The sequence below is a fragment of the Mizuhopecten yessoensis genome, unplaced genomic scaffold (genome assembly GCF_002113885.1).
Source record: "Mizuhopecten yessoensis strain PY_sf001 unplaced genomic scaffold, ASM211388v2 scaffold9561, whole genome shotgun sequence".
NCBI lineage: Eukaryota > Metazoa > Mollusca > Bivalvia > Pectinida > Pectinidae > Mizuhopecten > Mizuhopecten yessoensis.
In genome coordinates this window covers 549,855-569,923 of record NW_018408109.1, presented here as the reverse complement: position 1 = coordinate 569,923, position 20,069 = coordinate 549,855, and the positions used below count along the sequence as shown (strand labels likewise).

The 20,069-nt window shown below is 34.1% G+C and overlaps 2 protein-coding genes across 2 annotated transcripts; both read left to right on the top strand.

The window, feature by feature from the left end:
- Positions 1-1,163: 1,163 nt before the first annotated feature.
- On the top strand, positions 1,164-7,869 carry LOC110458394. The gene is made up of 2 exons (XM_021510073.1): positions 1,164-1,877; positions 4,979-7,869. Exons 1-2 carry the CDS (start codon positions 1,518-1,520, stop codon positions 5,411-5,413), a joined length of 795 nt encoding a protein of 264 aa, XP_021365748.1. The 5' UTR covers positions 1,164-1,517; the 3' UTR covers positions 5,414-7,869.
- Positions 7,870-13,474: 5,605 nt separating this feature from the next.
- Positions 13,475-18,831, top strand: LOC110458351. Its single transcript, XM_021510009.1, has 4 exons — positions 13,475-13,848; positions 16,620-16,668; positions 17,234-17,290; positions 18,370-18,831. The coding sequence occupies exons 1-4, from the start codon at positions 13,489-13,491 to the stop codon at positions 18,756-18,758; spliced, it is 855 nt and encodes a 284-aa protein (XP_021365684.1). The 5' UTR covers positions 13,475-13,488; the 3' UTR covers positions 18,759-18,831.
- The last annotated feature ends 1,238 nt before the right edge of the window (positions 18,832-20,069 follow it).

Below are 20,069 nucleotides of genomic sequence, written 5' to 3'. Positions count from 1 at the left end.
ATGATTTCATCGAAACTTTAATTCTTCCTCTTCTGAAAATGGGGACCATATTCATGAAGTCAAAATAGGCAAAATAATTGCCTATCCCTGTATAAACTATAGTAAACGTAACCCACCTCCTCAAAGAAGAACGAATGCGCTGGGGTGGGATGGGGGTGTAACAAAATTACATCTTTGATAAAGGACATCAGAACCTATCAATCTGTGAAAATTATTGGACTCTAAATTTAAATGTGGTGAGGAATATGTTTTAACTTATATTTTTCCTGCTTTATCCCCACCCCTCCGATCCCAGGGGTGAGGTATGATCTTATCATCGGCTCAAGTGATCTATAAACTGCATTGGACCATTTTCTGAAAAGTGTTATTCTCTGAATGTTATCTTTAGAGGCATCCTCTGGCACCTTTGCTTTGGGTAAACGCCTGAAAGATAAATAGATATTTTGATAGGCAAGAACCCTGGTATTCGAACTATGGACAGAAGAATATAATCTTTATATGTTTTAAAACGATTATGAAACAAGTTATTTCGACTTATATTAATCGCTCCTGTTGGCCCGGATGTTAGCGTGCGGGGGGTCTTAATATGGGAGGAAACCGGAATACCTGGAGAAAACCAATGTTAACGTGTAGGTAACCCCATACCTTTTCACGTCCGATCGGGGAATCGAACCCCAACCCTCTTAATGAAAGACATCTGTGTTACTGTATCCATTGCACCATCCGACCACCCTTGTTGTTAAGAACCTGATTGCATTTAGCTTTAGTTTTTTAATCTTATGTTGAAACTATTATCGATTTTTATGATAGTTAGTAAATAGTCATATGAACCTTACACGATGATATCGACGTAAGCTTCGCTCCAGTCAATGCTAAATTTTAGGTTCATATCACATCATATCCACCATCAAAGTAATTCGTGAATAGAGTTTTATTCTCTCTCCCGTTACACTCGCACTTTACATTTCTATCCTTTCAGTACAACAGGGCGTCACAATCGTATGATATTCGAGATCAGCCCATTTCATCATTCATGAATGGATGTACATGTACACGAGCTAGTATGTAGCCATTCATGGGATTGTAAAAACCATCTATAAATAGAACATGTTTATAAATACATGGACAGGAAAACCATCTGATAAAAATAAACATGTTGAAATAAAGGAAACCAGCGTAGTATTTAAGCCGATGATCAAAGAGTAGGTAGATCGTACCGGATCAACCCTTGGCTAGCGAAGATGCCGCTACACTCGCACCTTACATTATAGCTCAACAGGGCGTCACAATCGTATGATATTCGAGCACATCTCATGATTCATGAACGGATGTACATGTACAGGACCAAGTATATATATGCAGCCATTCATGTGATTGTAAAACCCCAAACTATAAATAGACCAGGAAAATATATGCTAAAATTAAACATCTGATAAAAATGAACATTCTGGCATAAAGGAATCCAAAACTAGTATTTAAGCCGATATCAACCTGCTTTCGGCAGTTTAAAAACCAACATGGAATCTGAGGCTGGTGAATCGTGTGAAAATGCTGCTAATTTACAGACAAGAATTGTTATTGAGGATAGATTGAATGAGGAAATCAATGAAAATACACCTGACGAAGATTATTGTTTGCGGTGTCAAGCATCAGAGCGTCTCGGTATATATTCTGCTAAAAACGGATATTGTGTAAAAGTATTGCAGTCGTGCATTATGACAAAGCAGGGATGTGTCTGTGTCCTCTTTCTGTTATTGATGTTATTTGGAACAGGAATCGGTATCGGTATCTCCTTGTCCAGGATGCAAACAGAAGTTGTATGTCTAACACCCCTGGGACAACATGAGAACACAAACAATTCATCAAAGATACTGCAGGTAAATGCTGATTTTTTGCCGTTGCAGAAAAGTATATAACTTATATGATAATATATTAATATATGACATATGAATATATAATATATATTTATAAATAGTATATGATATAATGATATATTAATTTATGATATGCTATTAATGCCTACTCTCATTACTACAAGATTAATGTTATTTAATTGCATTCTGAACGCAGAATGACCAGGATCAGCAAACGACCAATTAAAATAGTGTCGTTGCTTTATAAATACACTGAGGAGTTTTAGAGCGACCCATAGTAACTGTTATATATTTAGTGGTCAGCAAGTGATTGTGTATATATATACGGTACAGTGATTTTGCACTATGTTGAATATTTGTCATAAAATGTGTAATATTTTACATTCCAATGGTTTTTCATTGCTCTGAAGGTTGGTTTATGTAGCTTCTTCTGTCTTCTTTATTAATAACGTGGAAAACCCGAGCTAAGAATATAACCGGACTTGAGGTCAGGAATTAGCACGTCAGCATATAATAAGGATTCCAATAGTCGTAAAACTTGACTGATTTTAAATCTCTGAGAGTATGAATATTGTTTCTAAACATTAAAACATTCAGTTTTCTTAAGCATTCGTTGTGTGAATTGCATTCCATTGTCATGTAATGATATTATACAAATGAATATATGCATATTGACAAATGAGTTTGATAGGGTTGCGTTCGTTGTAAATTTGTATTTGAATAAGAAAAGTCAATATAAAAATACTTTGATACGTTAAATTATGCCATTAATACATTTAAGACTTCGCTTTCTAAAGATACATCATACACACCACTTACATGGTATATATACATGATTATGCTTCAAAGTACGGTACGTCAAAAACATAGCATGATTAAGAAAAGTAATAAAGATATTTTACAAACATGTATCAGTGATAGTCGTACAAAAATTGTATGCATTTGGATATTTTTAATTATATTTTCCAAAATGTTATGACATAAACGTATGTATACATACATGGGCGTATATAATCGCCTTTAAATAATGTACATACCGTGATGTATTACTTTCAAGGTTTACCACACTGATCAGTATCTTTCATTCGCCTTCACATTTCATGCTGATCGCTTCACTTAATTCTTCTCCTTATACTAAATTTGTTATATTACCGTTAAATACGTCATGTAGACTTAATATGACCCAAATACGTGATATGGTTTTATTTACCTTTAAATACGTCATATGGTTATATTTACTTTTATATACGTCATATGGTTTTATTTACCTTTAAATACGTCATATGGTTTATTAACCTTTAAATACGTGACATGGTTTATTTACCTTTAAATACGTGACATGGTTTATTTACCTTTAAATACGTGATATGGTTTTATTTACCTTTAAATACGTGATATGGTTTTAACTACCTTTAAATACGTGATATGGTTTTATCAACCTTTCAATACGTCCCGTATATTTTACATGCCTCAATATATATGGCTTAAATACGTCACACACACACACATTACAGATACTGCACATGTGTTCGATATGTCATAATACTTTACATGGTAAGATACGTTTTAAGGACAGTTCATGTTCAATATACGTGATACAGATATATTTACATTTCTACTGTACTTGGACTCAATATACCTACCAAGGAATATGATGGTTATTTTTGCGTAAACTTTTTCAGTTGGCGTATGAACACGTCAACAAATTAGTGCAGGAAGTAGTCCCTTTTATAATTTGGTAAACTTATTTTTTCAGCAGTTATAGATTAAATAAACATATCTTATGTGTTTGTTGTTATAACATTATAATCAGTACAAAACACATACAACTATATTTACATTTCTACTGAACTTGGACTCAATATACCTACTTAACATTTTAGAGGTTATTTTCCAATGAACTTTTCAGATGACGTATGAATACATCAGCATATTATCAACCTGATTACTCTGTTATTCCGCGGAGCGCGGGAAGTAGTTCCATTCATAGATTGTTTTCAATTTGTTTTTTTTGTCAGAAGTATTCAATTGAATTCAAAAAATAATTACATCTTAATTTGCTTATTCATCTTACCAGGACGACATCTCACATGGAGTGATGACGTCATAAGTTTTGATACCTTCCGTGATGTTAGACTTGCACAAGACCGATATTTTAGAAATTATCCGAACAAATATCAATATCGCTCTGAATGTAAATATAAGGATACAAATTCAAAATGAACTGCTTTGCAGTTCACAAAATTTGTCTCAAGACCCATTGAGGTTTATACCCCATAAACCTCAACAAAACAGAATTCAATCCTTAAGTACTTATCTCAAGAGGACGCCATCACACATTTAGTAATGACGTCACGTACGTTGGCGCCTTCCAAGTTTTCCAAAAAATCATATCAAAATCGTACGGAATGTAAATATAAAGATTGAATCATGTTGTATTGGGAGCTATATGTATTAACTTCGCAGTTCATTTAATTTGTCTCAAAGACCATGGAGGTTTAAAACCAATAGGTCTCAACAAGACATGCTCCAATCCTTAAACAACATGATATATGTATGTAATGGGGACATTTTACATCATCAAGATTCGTCATACAGACTTTAAGTTCCTTTAGATATGCGGAACATCCAATTTACATATTCTAGATATATCATTATCTGTAACCATTTAAAAACAAAATTCATTTAGAAACACAAATTTGCTATAGTAAAGGAAGGTTACAGTTTATACGAAAAAACAACAGTGAGGTTGGATAGGGATCGTTATGAGAATTTCTCTGTGACCGAGTCAGTTCATGTAAAAGGCGGTTAAGAGATTCATCCTTCCTTGATCAGTTCATCCCCGAGCCCTTTTTTTCTTTTAGCGAAAGCAAGGTTCGCGAACAGTATTCAGGTTTCTTCATGAGAGCCTAGTCTCTTTCAATAAAGCCTAATCGGTAACAATGATTGATGCGGTTCAGCAATCACGGTTATAGTTAAACAACCTAGTTACTTGTCCAGGTTCATAATTCTTTAAATTGCTTATTATCCGTTGATTTAAACAAAAAAACTTATAATGTCATTTCACGCAAGTATTGTAATGCTAAATTTTTTATTTTTTGCAGGAAATTGGTACAGACAAACCCTCACAAACATTTCCATACAAACGCCAGATGGAAAGCATTGATTTTAATATGGCAAATCGTAATAACTTGGGATTGTCCTACAGTGAAGGGGTACAACCCGCTCTAATGTTTAGGGATGGTGGTGTGTACAACGTTTCAGTGAGCGTCATGTATGACGAAAAATACTGCAGAGGTAGCTATCCTTCAGGAACGATTCACTTGCGCATAGAGAGGGCTGAAGACAGATCCAAGGTCGGCAACGATTTCAGCGATTCTTTTAGTAGACATGCGGACAAAACATGGTATGTTTACGGTGTGATATCAACGAAAATAGAAATGCAGCGAGGGAATGGATTAAGGTTTATTACTGACTATCGTGATTGCATCAAAGCAGACGAATCAAACTTGGAGATGGAAAAGCTCAGTCAACTTTGACATTGAAGATGCTCGATTTACGCATGATCAACTCGCATCATACAAACACAATCAAAAACTCACTCCGGCTTCATCAACTCGCATAATACAAACACAATCAAAAAATCACTCCGGCTTCATAAACCCGCATAATACAAACACAATCAAAAACTCACTCCGGCTTCATCAACTCGTATCATACAAACACAATCAAAACTCACTCCGGCTTCATCAACTCGCATCATACAAACACAATCAAAATCTCACTCCGGCATCATCAACTCGTATAATACAAACACAATCAAAAACTCACTCCGGCTTCATCAACTCGCATCATACAAACACAATCCAAAACTCACTCCGGCTTCATCAGCTCGCATCACACAAACCCAATCAAAAACTCACTCCGGCTTAATCAGCTCGCATCATACAAACACAATCAAAAACTCACTCCGGCTTCATCAGCTCGCATCACACAAACACAATCAAAAACTCACTCCGGCTTCATCAACTCGTATAATACAAACACAATCAAAAACTCACTCTGGGTATGTTTTGAAATATTTTATAATTGGTTTTGGTCGTCTGTGGGATAGAAAGACTGAAATATATAGTTTTAACACTAGTCAACAGAATTATGCAGTTAAAAAATGACAAATGAAATTGTCAAAAAAAAGAAATGGAATCCAGGTTGACACAAGGTTACAGTGACGAAATTGAGGGATATTCCTTACAATTAAACGAGATGACGAAACCAGTAGTTGTTTGTAGAAAGTATTTTAAATGTACCTAATAAATCAAAGTGCGATTGTTACCAGGGACCGGCGGTGACCGGCATTGATGTATGAGGAGAGTGGGTGTACGATTCTGTGTGATATCCCATTACCTTATTTCGCTACCTGTGGAGAGCATTTAGTGATATCTGGCGTATGAATGGCATGTTTAAACAAATACAGAATGGTTGATGAAATATTACGTAAAATTACATCATGAATGCAAAGTCGGTCATACAATCTGAGGCCAGTCATTGGGGGCATTTATCAGTAAATGTGCTTTTGTTGGTACATACAAAGAAAGTATTCATGACAATTATGCATTTATGACAATAATAGGGTAAAGCAAAAAGGAAGGGACTTTATATAGATATAGATATATATATGCCAGATAAAAACTCTTCTTTGACTCTTCATGTGTTGACTATGGCATAGCAACAAAACAATTGATCATATTAGTATATAAGTTCATCATTTTTTTTATACCGTACTGAGTCGAACTAAGAACCATTTGTATGCGTCAACTAACTGTGGCCCCATTCATAGTCATTTTTAATGTCAAATTATGCATTGTTTGTGACGCCTTTGGCGAGGGGACACCAGTCTCTTACATATGTATATAGATTTATTATCTGTCCTGTCAAATGTGATCAACTTAGATCATTTATTCTGTTGTGATATGATCAACTGTCTCAAACTTGAATTGATATCAGATATAGATCTAAAGAATAAATTTTAAAATGTTAACTATGTTCTTTTAAGTACTTAAAAATATTAATTCCGTTTTGATATTGAACATTCTTATTTTTACTTTACTAATTATGAAGCTAGAGATGCGTGTTTGCAATTTAAACTGTAAGTTGTTTAAATCATATTATTCGAAAACGAAAAATTTACAATGGAGCAATTCTTTTTAGAAAATAAAAGTATCAATGATATATTTCACGTATTAGAGGGAGGACAAAGAGGGATTAATGTCAGTTTGACATTTTTCTAGTTTGGTTCTTTCTTTTTTTTTTTAGATAATTATACATATATTTTTGTAAAGAATGTTTTATGTCAATAACCTTAAAATTAAGTTAATATATGTATTTGTATGCCATTATCATGTTTCAAATTTTCATATTAAGAATGCATGGACGTGCCAGCATGTTGTACTTGAATGCAGCATTGTCTAAATGTTTTAAGTTTAAGCCTGTCAGGACCTGACAATGATGACGCCATTTAATATTTTCAGCAGTATATCAAAATATGTTTTTCGTATAAACACGGCCTTGTTAAAGTCACATCATCATACATTTTCCCCATCTTTTTACTACCTGGTCGCGTTGGCGTGACTCCGTCCGCCATTTTGACGTACAGCGACACCCCGTCTCCTAGGTGTGTTACGCCGTGCTTACACGAACAACTACGGTTATAGATTTTAGATTTTCTCACTGAATCTGTTTAGATTTTTTCTATTAATTCACAGTATGAAATGTGTTATTGTATTTTGTAATAGTTTTGTACTTTAAGCATATTATTAAAGTTATAACATAAAATGAAAGGTTTCTTTATTATTGTAACATTTAATACGATGCCTATTTACCTAGTAAGAAGCGTAATATGTGACAAAGAGTTTTACAATGTTCTGCAAGCCTTGAGAACCGGACGATGGACTTGATGAATAAAGCGAACGCAACATCACATCTCTTACATCTGGGATACATTACAACCGAAATGTGTGACATTTTACTGTCCGACTGTAGTGTATATTTGCGATAATAACAGTTACGGTTTTTTGGCCTTTTTTTATTATGACGCAACAATCCCCCATATTTTGTATTTCGGCATCATTTGTTTGTGTTTAAAAGTTTAAAAAATAAATGAAATTACTAGTGCGAATTGAAGGATAAAACAATTCATATGGTGTCTTATTTGCAAAGCATAGCTGTACTGTACACGTGTACAGGAGTTTGATGACATGATTCCATAGAAGATAAATCATTATGTATATCATCAAAATATCAATAAAATGTTCAGAAATATATTTCATTACTTAGTTAAGGAAAAACATCGCATGTTTAAATGTGAAAAAGGTGAATCTGAACGTGGATTCGATTTTGCACTGTTCACTTCTTCTGGTCAAAAATAAACTGCGTTACACATTCGCCTACACTAAATATAGAAATGCAATCTGTTTCAACCCAAGAAAAGGTTTTGAGAAACCAGATCAACCATATTTTTGCACTACTTTGAGCACCTTCACAAACAGCCAAAGGAGGACAACTTTCCCATCATACGATTTATTTTTGCATATTACATCACGGATTCAAAAATTGCATTCAAAAGTTGGTCCTCGGATGGGAAAGTGATGAAAGTAATTATTCAAAGTCTAGGAAACCTCATCACTTGCATAGATATAGTGAATATTGCTAAAGCAGTATCCTATTAACAATACCTAATATCTCAGCAGTTCACAAATTCATAATCAGTTGGTTTGATATCTATTCCATGCATTTTCGCTACTAGACATTATTTACTCATTGAATGTTTTTCATAAATTCCGACTTGGGGGAAATATGAACAGTTTTCCGTCATAGCTCTTAATTAAGTACATATTTTAGCTTTTTAGTCATTGTACATCATGTATGTATGATAAACAGACAATTAAGTGCTTGTTTATTGTCTTATTTCATCAGTTTTATACCCCCCAAAATGTATGAAAACTTAAAGATTATATATCCAAAAAATAACTTACATTATATCACATACACAGAAAAGCGAAAATAACAGCCTAAAATTTGATAAACAGACAATTAAGTGTTTATTTATTATCTTATTTCATCAGTTTAATACCCCCTAAAATTTATTGAAACTTATGAAATAGATATCTACAGAAAAGCTACAAGTCAGACAGGTAACTTTCACACAGGAAAGTTACCTGTGGGGTAAGTATGAAACAGACTATAATTGGTTTGCCATTGTTTTCCTATATCAACACTTTTTTGTTTCTAAACGTAAGGGAACTGAGAACAACCCCCGTTCATGCTTTGATAGGTAAGTCTCCGTCTTCCTGTCTTGATCATAGGCGGCTTACAAGTTAATTATGAAGCATATCTTTGTCTGCACTGTCGCTATTACTTCTTTGCTTATATATATTTTTAAGTAATACGTATCAAACAAGCCTGTGTGTGTTCGGGTCCAGTGCCAATATTAGATTATACCGTCGTTATCATATATGAGATCTCTATAGATGAGTTTAAAAACATAAAATTGTCCGTTTTCAAATCATATGAGTTGTTCTTTTTGCGAACTTTATAAATCTTACAAGCACGTAACTGTGATATTGATTACTCTAAATTAACGAGAATTAAACATTCTAATCATAAGCAAAACTTCATAAACTCAGAAAAGGTTAATCAATTAATCTACAATGTCTATGACTTTTTTTAGGAAGACTTTAATCTAAGCTATATTTCAGTCAGAAAATAATCCAGTACACGTACAGAGATACGGGAATCCATGATAAGACAAATAAAAAACATGAACTTTTGATGCATAGTTGCCGGTTATTGAATACTAATCTCATTCCCATATTCTGACAAAGTACAAGTCTGAATTGCCTTCATAGATACTGACAGGAAATATGTCAGTGCTAGAGAAAACAAAGTGTCAAGAACAATAGAAAAAAGAGGTAAAAAGTATTGCACTGCAGACAACGAATCAATATTGATATTTGTTTTGTCCCTTAAAGAAAAGTAATAATAATTCCGATTGTTACTGGGCTATCAAAATTTACGTTTCGAATCTGCGGACTACTTTTTACTCATCACTAAAATAACAGTACATTTCCCTTTCTTCAAATTACATGTAAGCTGTATGAAGAATATGCTAACTGGCTAAATTGAACACTAAGTATAAGTGACTGTTTTTATCATAAAGTACATTTAAAATGCATTTTATTATATGTCTATAAAAGAGGTACATATAATTTTGATCTGAAATGCNCCCCCCCCCCCCCCCCGGATAACAAATAACAATGTTTTTTCGTTTCAAAGAAAATATTTCAATGACATTTTCAGTTGTTCATTATGACATCATATACATCACTTAGGCACTTCAGACAATAATAATTATAATAATAATTCGAGGTTCTTATATACTGCTTCATTACAACCTAGTTCGTAGGTCGTCTCAAAGCGGTTCACAAATTATTACCCGTGTTATAGGGCCTTCGCAAGCAGTCAATATCTTTCTTAGCTCCCTGTGGAGCATACAGCCGGTGCTGCCATTTAGGCGCTCACAGCTAGTATTCAACAATTCTAGCACTACCCAACAACGTACTCATATACGGCTGAGTAGACTGGAACAAACGGTATCTTGCTCAAAGATACAACACAGTGCTGTGACGTGAGTCGAATCCGCAAGCCTTTGGTCACGCGATCGGCGTCCTACCACTAGACTACCGTGCCTCCAACCATGCTTCAAGTTTCATTTTTTTTTATTTCCGAATGCAAATCAGCATAAATGTTAATTGATACATAGAAAACAAAACATATTTCAAATTTTCAAGATGGCGGAGGACAATTCCATATAATTATCACATAAAAAGAATACATAATTTAGCAATATTACTGCACGAGGGTTTTTCTTTTGGCGGTAGCATATTTTAATTATAGACCCAATCTACGTAGTGTTTTATTTTACATGACAATAATTCAATTAATTTATACACACTGGGGCATCGGAAGTAATATTGCTTAATGTATATGTTTCTCAATACAGAGTAAGCAGGACAAATAAGAATAAAATGTATCTCATCTTCTAAATCATTTTTGTCACAGGCAAAACATAATCTTTGATCTCTCGGAACCCCATTATAACGTCCAGATTCGATATTAAGGGAATGCGCCTGCATGCGATATTGACTCAACATTTTTTTGGTATTAAATGTTAAAGGCTTTACTAAATAGAATTGCATATTAAAAGTATCGACAAGATGTCTATATAAATAACATTTAGAAGATGTTTCAAACGCACCACGTAGTTCCTGAATAAATACGTCATGCAGACGTTGGGTATACATTTCCACAAATTGTTTTTCATTTGGAACATATTGAACATCCCAAATATGATTAAAACCCATTCTATATAAATCATTTTTAACATGATAAACCCAGTTAAGTTTACAATTCGGCTTTTTGACATTAAGCTCAAGTAGTGCATCATAGCATGCTTTTAGTACACAGTTATTTGTATTCAAAATATTTAACCAGTATTTAATTATAGCTACTTTGCGCTTTATATGTAAGGAATAACTTCCTGTCTCAAAGTAAACCATAGAACTATTGACGGTTTTCTTAACGTTTAATAAATCTTTAAGAAAGAGAAGATGGACTTTTTCGATTTGCGGCGATAAACAATTACCCCATACCTCACATCCATAGTTCAGTATGCATGTCACATATGTATCAAACAAAGATAATTTAGTTTCAGTATTAAGGATAAAATCTTTCATTCTTCTTTTTAAAAGATAAAAAGCATTCCTGCCTTGAGATGCCAACGTGTTTTGTGCTACGGTGAATCTTCCATTATAATAAAAAACTAATCCTAGATAACAAAATTTGTCCACTANAGTTCATAACCTTGACAATTGGAATTTAAAAACTCACTCTCCATATCATTAACGAATAATGAAAAAAGCATGGGCGATAACGATTCCCCTTGTAATACACCGACATGTACATCGAACATAGTAGACAATTTACCATTTAAATTTATGCAAGAACGTACATTATCATAAATAGATCTAATTACATTTAGCAGTCTGCCACTAACACCACTTTTCCAAAGTTTATACCAAAGTTTATCATATGTTACACTATCAAAAGCTTTGCTGTTATCTACACATACGCAATACAGCCTTTTGTCTTGTTCTAATATATTAATTATTAAACTATGTAATGTAAAAATAGCATCCCTGGTACCAAACCCAGGTTTAAAACCAAATTGGACATCGGTAACAATATCCTCTCTTGTACTCCATTTTAATAATCTTTTATTTAACAAGGAAGTAAATAACTTAGCTAGATGACTAATTAATGTTATTCCCCTGTAATTATTCACATTGTTTTTATCCCCCTTTTTATGAAGAGGTATAATAACACCCTGCGCCCAGGACTCTGGAAAATATCCTACATGTAACATAGAATTAAATAACCTGATCAAAACAGGGGAAAAAATATCTCTATATTCAATTATGTATTCGTTAAGTAACATATCAGTACCAGCCGACTTGTCACGAGACAAACCCCTAATTACATCTGTTAATTCCTCAATGCTAAAATCCACATCTAACTCTGGATAAACACAATCAGTATTTCTATCAATCAAACTATGACCTCGACTTTCGACGATAGGTACATCAGCGAGACCTTTGAAGTATTGAAAAAAATCAGTTAACGATAAATTACCCGTATAACAGGCCTTCCGCTTAGAAAAAATACGGTAAAATTCTTTATACTGTTTTTTGGCTTGCGCAAGGCTTACTCTGTTTGTCAATGACCGGTCTACATTAAAACTCAATAACACAATTTTATATTTATTATACAACAATCTACAAGTATCATCGAACCAAGGTTTATCTGGCCCTTAGATATTGAGGAAATCACCACTTAATGACATGGTAATGTATGGTGGCATAAGACGGAGGTTACAGTAGGTGATCATTTTGTACTATTCACTAAGTATATCGTTATAATAATTTTCCAGTAAAGTAGGCTCTAAAGACAATTAATCTTTAACGGTGATTCAAATAGTTGTTCATTATAGCGATTCAAATTATGGGGCAATATATTTCAATATACACTACCTTTTATAAATAAGCCCAAATGACGCTTGTCAAAAATATAAAGGAAATTCACACTGTGCTGTGCTAATTATACAAACTTGGGCATAGGGTTAAGTCTAGAATTAGTCGATACTCCACAGATATATCTTCATGCTGAATATTTACCTTGAGTAATACTTTAGTCTGCATTAACTATGTACTAATGCAAAACTGTATTAAAATGTTTCCATAAGCCTTAATCATGAATGGCTGTTACAAATGTAACAAATACTTGAATGTCTGTCTGAATAGATTGATATTACATGGTGCTATATAACAATATACATGAATGGGTATTACGGGTGTATTTATATCATTAGATAATCCACGCATATATATAAATAGCCAGGACGAAATCAAGGAAATACTACATGAACATTTGTATATATCAATAGGTAAAGCATAAAAAGCATATCTGTTTTCATTTATACTGAAGACATTAAGGTTGTAACATGGCATGGGAGAATAAAGAAATGTTCGAGGATGCCACAGAGTCCCAGACAAAGATTGACAAGGAGTTTAAATCTGATGAAGCAGACCATGACAAGTCTACTGGCGGAGAGGATATTTGTTGTTTAAAGTCTGTCTCATCTGACCCACTGAGCACATATCCTGCTGAGAAAGGACATTGTGTTGAAGGATGTAAGGAGTGTAAAGTCACAGTGGGGTGTGTCATAATTATCGGTTTAGGGACAATCGCTATGGGAGTGGCGACCTTGTGCCTCTGCCTCTCCGTGTCATCTACGAAAGATATCAAATTTTCATACAATGGGCCACAAAACGATACTACAAAGTCAACAATACCCTTACAGGTACCAGTTGATTTTATACCGTTCAGTTGTAATTATTCACCTAACACTAACATAATTCGTACGTTGATGGTTTCTATAAACTGAACAAAACCAATGTTGTAATTAACACTGACGCTTACTTTTGTTCTCAAAGACCCCGATTATAACGCTTACTAAGATATACTGCAACGTGTTTACTAGCACTGGCTGTTAGGCTACTACAGTAACAATGTTGCTATTTACATTGGCTGTTACTATAATTACTGCAGTAACAATGTTGCTACTAACACTGAATGTTACTATAATTCCTACAGTAACAATGTTGTCACAAACACTGAATGGTACTATAATACTTCCAGTTATAACATTGTTACTAAAACTGAATGTAACTATAAATACTCAAGTAACAATGTTGTTACTCACGCTGAATGTTATTATCACTACTGCGGTAACAATGTTGTTTACACTTACCTTTACTATAGTTATATACTGTAATTACTGAAGTAACAATTATGTAATTAACTATTACGATCACCCAGATATACGTCAGTTATAATGTTGTAACAAACAATGAATAATGTTACTATAATAACTATTGTTACAATGTTGTTACTAAAACTGAATGTTACTGTAATTACTTGAGTAGTAACGTTATTTACACTAGTTGTTACTATAATTTCTGCAGAAACAACGTTGTTACTAACACTGAATAGTCCTAAAATACTTGTAGCAATAACGTTGTTACTAATACTGATTGTTACGATAATGACTGCCGTAACAATGTGGTTGCTCACACTGAATGTTACTGTAATGACTGAAGTAACAACACTGTTACTACTAACACTGAATGTTACTAACACTGCATGTTACTATAACTACTGAAGTAACAAAGTTGTTAATAACACTGAATGTTACTAACACTGCATGTTACTGTAACTACTGAAGTAACAAAGTTGTTAATAACACTGAATGTTACTAACACTGCATGTTTCTATAACTACTGAAGTAACAAAGTTGTTAATAACACTGAATGTTACTAACACTGCATGTTTCTATAACTACTGAAGTAACAAAGTTATTACTAACACTGAATGTTACTTACACTAGATGTTACTATAAATACTGGAGTTACAAAGTTGTTATTAACACTGACTGTTACGACGGTAACTACAGAAACAAGGTGTAATAAACACTAACGCTTACTCTTATTACCAAAGGCGTACAATATTATTTATTTTTTATTCTATCTGGCATTTTTGTCAGTATATAGTTTAAATGATTGACGTCGAAGAGCAAAATCATATCGATAGTGTTACTGTTATCTTTACAGCCGATGGACGTTTATCCTGTTTCGCGTTTCTATTAATAAACTGAAAATTTTTACTATAACACCAACGCAGTTTTAAAAGTCTACGCTTAGCAAGTTTGAATGCATATTAATGTAGATTTTATTTCGCTCCAATGAAGACATTCCGATCATACTAGACGATTTAAATGTTTGGTGTGTTCACCGAGTTAGAAATTGGATTACCCGAGTTAAAAATATAAATGGATATGGGGTGAACAATGCGATACAAAAATTAAAAAAAAAAAACTTGTAGTGTTTATTAATGAGTATGAAATATTTTTTAGTATGCATTTCTATCAAACATATAAAATACAAATATCATACATGGTGTTGTAATGTTTGCTTTGCAGGACTCATTTAAAAACATGTTCAATTGTCTGTGTTTGAAATAAATATTAATCAATACTCGACATACATAGTTACGACCCAACTACACTTCCTTTAAGTATGGTTAGTTTTGTGTAAATCTAGTAGTTTACATGTTGCTCCCACTGTGACTTTGACCTTGATGCCATAACAGATATTGTTTCGGATTTTGTTTCCATTGGTAATCATGGTCTCGAAAGACAATCAGTGCGTATTTGGTCCCATTTAATTAAGTCAAATTTACAATGTACTCACTCCTGCGCCGAAAGTAATCTTACTCATATTATTTATAACCGACATTTTATCTACATGTATATTCCATTTCAATTAAACCGTTTATAATGATATAGACAACATTGGTATATAGCTGAAGATGAATATAAGATAATACAAATGTACAAGAGTAAGATGAACACCTATGCCCGGTTGCTGAAAGCTTGTAAGTTAGGGAAATGTTAGATATGAAGCGAACACAATTAAAAGCATGCGATTTCATTTTATTGCCATAGATTGGTTGGGACAAATAAGATTGGTGCGTTTTGAGGATTTATTTTGATTTGAAGCATTTTCTTCTGTTTGGTTCAATATGACTTTTTTCACTAACCTATTGGTAAAATTTACCAACCTTTAAGCAACTGGGGCCTGAGTGTTTTATATCAACATTTTACAGTTAACATTGTACCGTTACACTGAATTGATTTCCTGAATATACATCTTCACTTCCATATGTCTTTAAACGATTATATTGTGATGACGAGAAAACAGGCTGACAACTTTTCTTGATTACGATTGATTTAAGCTCATTCAATATAGTACATCATCCGTTCAAAATATTTGAATATAAGACACATTTATTTTGAGAACGAGCTGACATGAAGCATCTAAAAACCGGAAGGTATTTTGATTGATTCTGTGCCTTAAAACTAACCATTTTAGGATTAGTTTTAAACAGTTGTGATTTCCTTTGTGTTCATTAATTGCAGGTTAAACGTAAGCATGGTTAGTTTTACTTAAATACGCTCGTAGATTTTTTTAATAATTCGCACTATTTTTAAGTCCAGCAATTTTGATGTTACAGAATGCCACCGATACACAACGCAGACCCCAGTATCAGGCGCTTTCGCAAGGTAATTCGTAAATGTTGTCTCCCAACTTGCTTATTTCCTATGTGTCATTCTTGTTTTGCAAACACAAAGTTAATAAATGCATAACACCTGAGGTGGGTGTTCCAATTGTTAAAAAAGTCCTTAAGAACTCTTTAAAAACTCTTCAAAACAAATTGCTTTTGTTGTCAGACATATAAGTTGCTGTTAGAACATAACATATTTAATTGTCAAAATAAGCACATTGACGTCAGAAAATAACACATAAATGTCAGAAAAGAGCATATTGATGTCAGACTATAGCATATTAATGTTAGAAAATAGCACATTGATGTCAGAACAAAGCACATTGATGTAAAAAAAATAGCACATGAATGTCAAAACAGAGCACCATATCGTCAGATCATGGAGTGTCATCGATTTGTCAAGTTGGTATAGATATGGCATGAAGGAATCAAATTGGTTTTCAAATATGGTATCGTTATGACAGAAGTTATTACACTCTTTGAATAATACATCATATTTTTTTTATTATTTTTTTTGCAGATGTTTGTGTTTCGTTTAAGGTTTACTTTTTTTTGTCTTTAAGCTGATGACACCACGATCAAGCTTTGGATGAAAGCAGAGTATATATCAACCAATTCTGGTAAGAATGGTGATTGTTTGTCAATGTCATATGAAGACGTATTCTTAAAAAACACCTCCGAAAAGAAAAAGTTGGGAACTTGCTCTAGAAGAAACCATAGAGTTCTAAAGTGTTGCAAGTGGGGCAGCAGTTCAACTTTGGCTTTGTCAAAGCCCCCTAAGCAGAAGACATAGAAGAAAACTCCGATTTCGTCAGGGGACCCTCGTTAGTAGCAACAAACGATATAAAGTGGGATTTGTTTGTTTGTTTGTTTGATTTTGTTTAACGTCCTATTAACAGCTAAGGTCATTTAAGGACGGCCTCCCCTGTGTGCAAGATGCATGCGTGTAGTGTATGTGTGTGTATTTTGGGAGGCTGCGATATGTTCGTGTTTGTCTCCTTGTGATAGCGCGGAACTGATGCCGACTTTATAGTGCTACCTCACTGAAACATACTGCCGAAGACACCCAGCAGGACGCCCCACCCGGTCACATTATACTGACAACGGGCGAACCAGTCGTCCCACTCCTAATTTGCTGAGCGTTAAGCAGGAGTAGAAACTACCATTTTTAAAGACTTTGGTATGTCTCGGCTAAGGGACAGAACCCAAAGCCTTCCTCACAGGGGCGAACGCTCAACAAATGGCCAAAAGTGAAGCATTGTCAAGGGAGACATTAGGAAGAAGAAAGTTATTTAGAAAGGAGAGAAGAGATAAGGTCCCAAATTTAGTCGCCTCTTACGATCATGCAAAAGTGGGATACAGAAGGCCTGTTATGTTTTCCTGAACCTTCGTGGGTTGGTAGGAATGGTAGGAATATCCGTGCACGATTTCCATCTTGATGTTCCTGTTTGATAATTCCAAAATAAAGTATATAACTAGGAGGATACGACGCTGGTTTACAAAAAGCACTTCAGATTCTGTTTATAATTACAGTTTATTATGCAATTGATAGTAGTGCGCGATTATCAATAATACTTTATTAGCCTCATTGGACATACTGAAATAAAGAATATGACAGTGAATAAATGTTATGAAATTTTGAATACTATGGTTGCATAATTAACAGACTGACATTTTGTCGTCTCTTTTCTTTTTTTAGAATACCAGATACTATGGAGATCCATGTCCACCAATAACGGTTCAGCTACGATACAGCTTACTCAATCGTCCATACGTTTCCGAGTACCAATATCCGGCGAGTACAACATATTGGCATCATTCCAAGTAATGGGACGGATGTGCAGAAGTATTCGCAATTCAAATTATATTTCAATAAGACTATGTATTCAACACGAACATAAACTTGTTAAATGTATAAAGGAATCTTTCCCGATGTCCTCTGCCGAGTGGTGGGTTCGTACTTTATATATAATAGTTCCTGCTCTTTCCATGGAAGCAGGAAATACCGTGTCATTTGTAAATAGCAATCCTGACTGTATCTATGACGACCCAAAAGTGTCTCTCATAGAAATTCACCGTATTCACTAAATGCGCTCAAAAGATTTACTAACGTGTGTGTTATTGTTACTTTTTGATGTATACAACATATGCAGGAGAAGGTGTTCCTGCAGCTAGTTATATAGTACTGTAAAAAAGTTTCAAATCAAATTTTAACAGAATAAAGTGCGAAAAGCGCTAAAATAAAACTCCGTTAAAATATGTACGTTTCCATGATATCATTCAGTACCCTGTATGTCTCTGTCTCTGTCTTTCCTGGTCTCTCTGTCTCCGTCTCTCTCTCTCTCTTTCGTGATATTTACTTACGTTTCCATGTCAAACATCAAAAACCCTACGAGAGGTTGTGTAATATACTGATAAAAGCAATGTTATACTATCGTGATAGTTTGTGCCAAATTTCATTCCAACTATTTTATAACAATCAAAGGTCGTTATTATATCAATGACAAATCAAACGTTTGTTGGAGAAATTTTAATCACTTTGTCGAGTTGACGTTTCTGATAAAGTTTAGATGTACATTTCAGTTCCATCGATAACTTACCAGTACATTAATTGCAATATTATGACCAATGCTACTTAAATCTTTAAGATATTAAAAGATGAATACGCCTTTATCGTTTACAACATTTATTTAAAAAAAAAACATATAAAAAAATATATACCAAAGCGCAAGTATATTCAATAATAAGTATATTCAATAATAAAGTATATTCAATAATAAAGTATATATGCATACAAACTATATTAGGAATCGTTTGAAAGTATTTAATGTTTTTAATGAAAATGTTCCCGTTCCCACTGTACTGTGTAATACTACAGTAACTTCTCCTTAGTTTCGTTTCGGATTAAATTTAGTACAGTTGGGCCAGGATACCTGTTCGCGTGGTACACATGTAACTCCGATGTTTGACCAGGATACCTGTTCACCAGGTACACATGTAACTCCGATGTTTGACCAGGATACCTGTTCACCAGGTACACATGTAACTCCGATGTTTGACCAGGATACCTGTTCACCAGGTACACATGTAACTCCGATGTTTGACCAGGATACCTGTTCACCAGGTACACATGTAACTCCGATGTTTGACCAGGATACCTGTTCACCAGGTACACATGTAACTCCGATGTTTGACCAGGATACCTGTTCACCAGGTACACATGTAACTCCGATGTTTGACCAGGATACCTGTTCACCAGGTACACATGTAACTCCGATGTTTGACCAGGATACCTGTTCACCAGGTACACATGTAACTCCGATGTTTGACCAGGATACCTGTTCACCAGGTACGCATGTAACTCCGATGTTGGGCCAGGACACATGTTCACCAGGTACA